Source organism: Adiantum capillus-veneris, chromosome 5 (genome assembly GCF_014529385.1).
Source record: "Adiantum capillus-veneris isolate H3 chromosome 5, ASM1452938v2, whole genome shotgun sequence".
In the NCBI taxonomy this organism is placed as follows: domain Eukaryota; kingdom Viridiplantae; phylum Streptophyta; class Polypodiopsida; order Polypodiales; family Pteridaceae; genus Adiantum; species Adiantum capillus-veneris.
Window position 1 is genome coordinate 24,827,937 of NC_140935.1, and position 8,178 is coordinate 24,836,114.

At 42.7% G+C, this 8,178-nt stretch overlaps 1 protein-coding gene and 1 pseudogene across 1 annotated transcript in view; one reads left to right on the top strand and one right to left on the bottom strand.

Moving 5' to 3' along the window:
* Positions 1-4,778, bottom strand: part of LOC147457024 (Golgi apparatus membrane protein-like protein ECHIDNA) — a 64,843-nt gene extending 60,065 nt beyond the window's left edge. The window contains exons 1-5 of the mRNA XM_086512071.1: positions 4,678-4,778; positions 4,545-4,601; positions 3,363-3,566; positions 3,212-3,271; positions 1,535-1,661 (exon numbers count right to left, since the gene is read on the bottom strand). Coding sequence (XP_086368197.1) covers positions 1,535-1,661; positions 3,212-3,271; positions 3,363-3,566; positions 4,545-4,601; positions 4,678-4,710 — 481 coding nt within the window. The 5' untranslated portion in view covers positions 4,711-4,778. The remainder of the gene's footprint in view (positions 1-1,534; positions 1,662-3,211; positions 3,272-3,362; positions 3,567-4,544; positions 4,602-4,677) is intronic.
* On the top strand, positions 4,737-5,885 carry LOC147457025 (uncharacterized; annotated as a pseudogene).
* The last annotated feature ends 2,293 nt before the right edge of the window (positions 5,886-8,178 follow it).

Sequence of the window (8,178 nt, forward strand, 5' to 3'; positions counted from 1 at the left end):
TCGAGCCGCCAGTTGGCCTCGGCTCCTCCATCGTAAAGACAAGGACTTCATGATCACGTACTTTGCCACTCTGCAGAGCTCCGTATTCTTGTTAGTTTGTTCTGGTCAGTCCCCACAAAGTCCCGAAACAGTCCTGCCTTTGTCTTTCCTTTCTTTGCTCGCTCCTCTGCCATCTGGCTTGTCCTCAGCTTGATCCTTGGACACTTTGTTAGGACACTTTGCAAGGACTTCATGATCACGTAGTTTGCCACTCTGCAGAGCTCCGTATTCTTGTTGGTTTGTTCTGGTCAGTCCCACAAAGTCCGGAACCAGTTATGCCTTTGTCTTTCCTTTCTTTGCTCGCTCCTTTACCATCTGGCTTGCCCTCAGCTTGATCTCGGGACACTTTGTTAGGACACTTTGCAAGGACGTGCCCCTGTTTCCCACATCGGTAACATTTGCCCTCTCTATAGTACTTAGCGCGCGGCTCGGCTAACAACCTAGGGCAGGTTGGCTTCTTCTTTGGCTGCTTCCCCTTCTTATTACTATTGAAAGGAGTTGGCCCCTTTTGAGCAAACACTGGCCTGTCCGTCGGGTACGTCAGTGTGCCGACGTGCATACCAAACCCCTGCTTAGCGTGACCCATAAGTCTCTGAATGAAATCCGCCTTCCTTTGCAGATAGTATCGTTGGATCTCCTTGGGCAAACCACAACAAAACCACTCAGCTTGTTGCTTGAAGGTTATTTTTAAAAAAATATCCCAAAATCTTTGGCAATAGTCGTCCGGTGTATCTTCCTTGATCATTCTAAGATGATTCCAAGCTATGATAACATCCTCTTCATATTCTTCGGTGAGCCATGCGGAAGTGAAAACATATTTGTGTTTTATCCAAGTTGTGGGTGTCTTCCTTGCGCAAAAGTAGGGTCAACCATAAAGCCTTGGCATTCAAATAATAAGATGGTGCTCCCAAGCTAATCTCCATAGAAGAGAGGCCCTTAACACACTTATCCCCTGGCTAGTCACATGAAAAGCTGCACTTCTAAAAGCTACTAAGCCAAAAACTGGCGCTCCAAAAAGCTTAGCGCAAATCACGGAATTCTGTACGACCCGCCATGTCAGCAGCATAATTCAAGGAATGTCCGTACCATCCTGCCACGTCAGCATCTCCACACAATTAAAGTCCTGCTTTATTTTTTATGGGGTTTAGGCCCCTCGACCGAGTCCTATAAGTTAGTAGGGTTAGGCTTTTAACCGTAACCGCCTTTTGGAGCCTCAGCAAGATCTTTAAGAGCAACACAAGATGGGCGTTTCAGATTTCTACAAACATGGGGCAAACCTTGTAGCTTATTCAAACTAGTTGCAGGTTATGTGGAGTGGCAATGATCCCCACCTAATTTTTTCATCACCCACTCCTATCAGCTACCTTGAGCATTTTATCCTACATGTGTATTGTTTTTCATTAAATACAGCCTTTGTGTGAGCTTGTGTTTGTGCGTATCTGTTGTGGGTACGTGTGTGTGTGTGTGTGTGTGTGTGAGAGAGAGAGAGAGAGACCTTTTCTGCATCTTGTAAAGCCAATAAGGTTTGCAACACTAAGAGCAATGCAAACTCCCACCACCAAAAGGTAGTCAAAGTTGAATTTAATGATTGCGATAATGCCAAGCACTACCCATGCCGCTGCCTGCAAAGATACAAGAACATAAAATCTTTTAGGGAGACAAGAGTAAGCCTAGATATGCTCAAGTAACATTACGGACTAGCGTAATTACTGTCCCAGACTTTATTACCACAACATAGATCAATTATAAGCCTCGAATTCTTGATCAGCGAAGCCAATTTATGACAAAAAGCATTCTAGCAGATGCATGCCAAATCAACTGCTTTCATCAGTAACTAAATTTCGTCTCATTTGCAGACGACTATGTTAAATTTGCACTTGCCAGTTGAACGACCAAACTGAATGAATATACACTTCGCTTTTTGCTCTCCATAAACAAATGTATGACCCTAGCTAATCTACACCTTCAATTGTTGATACTAGCAAAGCAAACCATGTCTCGCTTCTGAATACACAGAATCATCTGTTATTCTCTGTCCATTTGTTAATTAGACCTCAACACGCACTTTTGACAAGCTAGTAAAGAATTTCACGGTCTTGTCTGCACAGATTATCCTAGCCACATTCTTTTTGATAACCACAAGTTACTATATCAAAAAACTATGATTCCTTATCTTCAAAATGCCCAAAACTAAGAAATGCAGGTCCAACAAATGTATGACCCTAGCTAATCTACACCTTCAATTGTTGATAATAGCAAAGCAAACCATGTCTCGCTTCTGAATACACAAAATCATCTGTTATTCTCTGTCCATTTGTTAATTAGATCTCATCACGCACTTTTGACAAGCTAGTAAACAATTTCACGGTCTTGTCTGCACAGATTATCCTAGCCACATTCGTTTTGATAACCACAAGTTATTATATCAAAAAACTATGATTCCCTATCTTCAAAATGCCCAAAACTAAGAAATGCAGGTCCTGCAAGCTTAATTGCACAAAAATAAGATATTCCTAAGAAAACTAAAGCAAATTCAAACCATCGAGATTGCCAAGTTCAGGACTTTTTGTGCCAAAGGAGAAACACTGCTGCTCTAGCAGGACCAAAGAACTTTGAAAAAATAAGATAATAAGATGGTAATTCTCCAGCCAGGAAAAAAAAAAGTTAAGGTTGCATCCCATACACCGTTTTTTCAGTTTATCCAGACTGTATCTGTACTCCTCAACTTTAAAAAGTCATCAATTGTGCATCTTTTGAAATATAATGGACATGATAAAAAGTACCAAAACGGGGACCAGATGTTGGGGCCAATCAATCTGGAAGTGCCTTGTCAATGCCAAGCCAGTTTCATTCTGACTCTTTAACTTGGACAAATTTGAATCCTCAGATTCGTTCACAGGTTTGACAAAGATTGAGTAAGCAAAAGGACTTGATTTCATTAACTTTGAGATGGCCGAAGCGAATACAATAGGGATTGGCATGCCCTACTTCTTTGCAAATGTTTGAAATTAACGTGATTTAAGTACAATTTCTGGTACCTAGCATCCTTGATTACAACTAGTTCACAATGTGATCGTCTAAAGAATGCAGGCTTGCCATTTACACAGCCAATACATGTATTACGTTCTCTTCCAACGAAAATTAAATGAAGAAAAAAGCAATGACAACGTACATTGAGATAAAGAGTCCACCAGAAAAGCCAAGAATCCTTCTTGTTCAGCCTTGATAGTTCCTACACCATATAGGAATTCCACGCAAATGTTAATTCAAAGCTCTTTGACATCCTGCACAGTCGTGCTAATGATCATAAAGGGTACACTAACCTGTTGATCTAAAGATTCATATTTCCATATACTCTCACCCTGTTCATTGACTTCATTCCACCACCTAAGGCCCACCAGAATTCTTCCGCTGACGTTTTTTACGACCCAAAAGTCCAGAGCCTCCAGAAGTACGGTGATCACAAAGTGGATTGCAAAGTAATTGAAGAATAAAGAAGACAGGATGTAGAAAGCAATTGCCGCACCCTACAATTTAGAATCCAATAATTAGTGACCTATTGTTATAGTCCTTTAATCTCAAGAATAGCATACAGAATTCTTCTCAACATTAAAGGCTCTATGGACTGGCAGCATCAATCCTAATCTATAACCATTCTGAGTTCTTGTGAGAGCTTGCGTACATATTCTGAGCTTTTGAGAGCACTTGTTATAGTCCTTGAACCTCAAGAATAGCATACAGAATTCTTCTCTACATTAAAGGCTCTATGGACTGGCTGCATTAATTCTAATCTATAGCCATTCTGAGTTTTTGTGAGCACTTGTGTACATATTTTGTCAAAGAATGCAATGTTTGGTTTGAGACATGGTAGAGGTTGTTAAAATAGTATACACAGCAATTGAAGAAGGTTGGCATCAACAAATTAGCATAGTGCTAGTTACTTACAACTCCTCCTTGACAAGAGTGGAATTCTCGGGGACAAATACCTTATACAACCTGTTAAGGATAAAACGCAGACCACACAAAGCATACTAATAACTAGTTGCGGAAAAGAAATCCTTAACAGAAGATGGAAACTCTTTTCTAACTATGATCTCTAATGGTATGAGGTAAAATATACAACAACAGAGATCCAAAACTCAATGTCCCACAAACACTTGTATACATTGCATTCCACCCCTCACCTACAACCAGGAGGCCCCAAAAGATAAGAGGTATATTGTGAGGTCCTATTTTTACAAGCAAACAACACAAAACCAAGGAAATTTGTTGTCTCTGAAGATGGACCGTTGTCTACCAAAGGCAATACATACAGTCATGTGGCCTTGCATTTCCGGCCCACAACAAAATGCGTCTCTCAAATGAGTACGTACGATGCATACAATCAGCTGGAAATTCAGCAACAACCTTTTAAAATCTACCTCGTGCAGAAAGTGTACATTAACTGCATCCAGATTCTCAAAATACAAAGGACTCTGGCGTCAAGATCTGACCCGAGGACTCACCTTGAAGAGCACGTGAAAGAGGCAAGTTAGAGGGTTCATATACTTCTCCTCTTCGGCCTGCAAGGTGAAAAGAACATTTCAATGAAACGTCATGAATTCGATCTGACGAAACGTTCAGAAAGGGAACACTCGCCATGACTGGAGCCTGGAGCTCGCTTCTCTGCATCAGTTATTGTGACGAGCTTCTTTCACATGCTGCGCATTTGCATGTCAAATTTGAGTACTAACGTTTTGGGTTCGAACCCGACTCGACGGAGCTCTAATTTGTGATTACTTCGTTAGTGTGGAAGCCAAAATCGCATCCCTGGCCTGTCATTAGCCCACGTGGCTCCAGCGCTTAAAAGCTCTTAAAAAAGCCACGCCGTCAAAAGCCCAGCGCTAAAAATCTCTAAAAAAAACTCCAGGCCTTCGCAATATTGTGGATGGCGCCACTGCCAAGAGCATGTCATGCTTGTTGCTCTTGGACGCCAACGTCGTCCCCGCCGTCTTTTGCTGAGGTATATTCTAGTGAAGCATTGCAATCTGGATGTATAGGTCATCACCAAGTACCAATCATATGGATGCGCGGTCCAAAACCGTAGTCCGTCGACACATGAAATCACTCTAGTATTATCATGTAGTTCTCTAATGTTTCAAGGTACGACAATGCAGAGAAAATGTGGTCATGTGCCCTCCTTGGAATCACTTGTGCCTACTCTACGGGATTATGCATTCAAAACAATGTCACTGAGAAACATTCAAGTGAATGAGGACTTCTTTCTCAAGTATCCATGGGATGTCTGTACAGGTAGAGAAAAGCACATTTTCTTATTTTTTAAGTGGACTTGGAAGTTTTCTAACTTCAGTAAATGTGGGTTCGTCTTTCTCTCATCATATGATCACACATACTTGTTGGTAGTATGTTGCAAGTACACGAGTAAAGGGAAAAGACTGATGCTTACCAAGGATGACTATCATTGGAAGCAACAAGGGCCACCGGTGGTGAAAAAGAACAGTGACTATACCTTAAAGTATTTCACGTACAAAAAACGGAAAGGGAAGCAAATTGACATCGCTAAGCATCATGATGGGTGCACATATTTTATGGAAGAATGCACCGTAGACAGTGTCAAAGGTTACACGCTCATAAAACTTCACAAGAGAACCGTCACCCATGATAAACAAGTCAAAGGAAAACCTGCCACACTGATGGCGAACAATCTGTTGCTGAGGTCATAGATGCGAAATACTATGTTATTAAACGGCGATGAGGTAGCTATTGACAGTCTCATGTGGAATCTTTCGGCTCTTGAGGAGCTTCGTGTCCTGAGTGTGGACTCTTGGAATGCGCTGATTGCATGATTTTCTCCACAAGGGCAGGGCAAGCAAGCTCTATTTTTTTTTCAGCAGATGCGAAGTGAGGGCCTCTCTCCAGATGCAATCACGTACACATGCATGAAGGCATGTAGCTCTACGCAAGAAGCTGATATGGGCACAAAAAGTGCTTGAGGAGCTTCCTTTCCAGAATGTCGCCTCTTGAAATGCATTGATTACGGGATGTGCACAACAAGAACATGCCTATTGAAAGAAGATGTCATGCTTGGGATTGTCTTGGTCGATATGTATGCCAAATGTGGTGTGCTTGAGAGAGCACAAAAAGTGCTAGAGCAGTTTTCTGTCGGGAATGTCACCCCTTGGAATGCACTGATTGAGGGATGTGCGCAACAAGAGCAAAAAAAGCTCTAGGTTGGTTTTAGCGGATGCAAAGCAAGTATATCTCTCCAAATTCATTCAAGGCATGTGGCTCTACGCAAGTGCTCGAGGAGCTTCATGTCGTGAGTGTGGACCCTTGGAATGCATTGATTGCATGGTTTGCTCCACAAGGACAGGGCCAGAAAGCTCTATTTTGTTTTTAGCAGATGTGAAGCAAGGGCTTCTCTCCAAATGCAATCATGTATGCATGCATGAAGCCATGTAGCTCTACGCAAGAAGCTTGTATGGGCACAAAAATTCACAATTATATTGTTAGTCAGAGGCTGTTGAATGATGGGTGAGAGAATTAATGAGTCCATACCTGGTCCGATGCTCTTGTGGAAGCGTATCATGCTCTAGGGTGCTTTCAACGGATGCAAAGCAAGTGTATCTCTCCAAATTCAGCATCCTATACTTGCATCTTGAAGGCTATGCTTACATCTTGAAGGCATGTGGCTCTATTCAAGAGCTCAAGGAGCTTTCTTTTTGGAGTGTGGACTCTCGGAATGCTTTGCATCTGGCCTCTCTCCAGATGCAATCACCTAGGCATGCATCTTGAAGGCATGTGACTCTACGCAAGAAAAGTCATGCTTGCGACTGTCTTGGTGAATATGTATGCCAAATGTGGTGTGCTTGAGAGAGCACAAAAAGTGCTTAAGGAGCTTTCTGTCCGGAATGTCGCCTCTTGAAATGCACTGATTGCGGGATGTGTGCAACAAGAGCAGGGGCAGAAAGCTCTATGTTGTTTTTAGCAGATGCAAAGAAAGTATATCTCTCCTAATTCAATCAAGGCATATGGCTCTACGCAAGTGCTCGAGGAGCTTCGTGTCCTGAGTGTGGACTCTTACAATGCACTGATTGGATGTTTTGCTCCACAAGGGCAGGGCCAGCAAGCTCTATTCTATTTTCAACAAATGCGAAGTGAGGGCCTCTCTCCAGATGCAATCACGTACGCATGCATGAAGGCATGTAGCTCTACTGAAGAAGCTGTTATGGGCACAAAAAGTGCTTGAGCAGCTTCCTATCCGGAATGTCGCCTCTTGAACTGCATTGATCGCGAAATGTGCACAACAAGAACATGACTGTTGAAAGGAGATGCCATGCATGGGACTGTCTTGATCAATATGTATGCCAAAACGTGGTGTGCTTGAGAGAGCACAAAAAGTGCTAGAGCAGTTTTCTGTCCGGAATGTCTGCCCCTTGGAATGCACTGATTGCGGGATGTGTGCAACAAGAGCAGGGCAAGAAAGCTGTAGGTTGTTTTTAGCGTATGCAAAGAAAGTATATCTCTCCAAATTCATTCAAGGCATGTGGCTTTGCGCAAGTGCTTGAGGAGCTTCGTATCCTGAGTGTTGACTCTTAGAATGTACCGATTGCATGATTTGCTCCACAAGGGCAGGGCCAGCAAGCTCTATTTTTTTTTCAACAGACGTGAAGCGAGGGCCTCTCTCCAGATGCAATCACGCACACATGCATGAAGGCATGTAGCTCCATGCAAGAAGCTGATATGGATAGAAAAAGTGCTTGAGGAGTTTCGTTTCCGGAACGTCTATTGAAAGAAGATGCCATGCTTGGGACTGTCTTGGTCGATATGTATGCCAAATGTGGTGTGCTTGAGAGAGCACAAAATGTGATAGAGCAGTTTTCTTTCCGGGCTGTCGCCCCTTGGAATGCACTGATTGCGGGATGTGTGCAACAAAAGCACGGCAAGAAAGCTCTAGGTTGTTTTTTAGCGGATGCAAAGCAAGTATATCTCTCCAAATTTAGTCAACGCATGTGGCTCTACGCAAGTGTTCGAGGAGCTTCATGTTCTGAGTGTGGACTCTTGGAATGCGTTGATCGAATGATTTGCTCCACAAGGGCAGGGCCAACAAGCTCTATTCTGTTTTTAGTAGACGCTAAG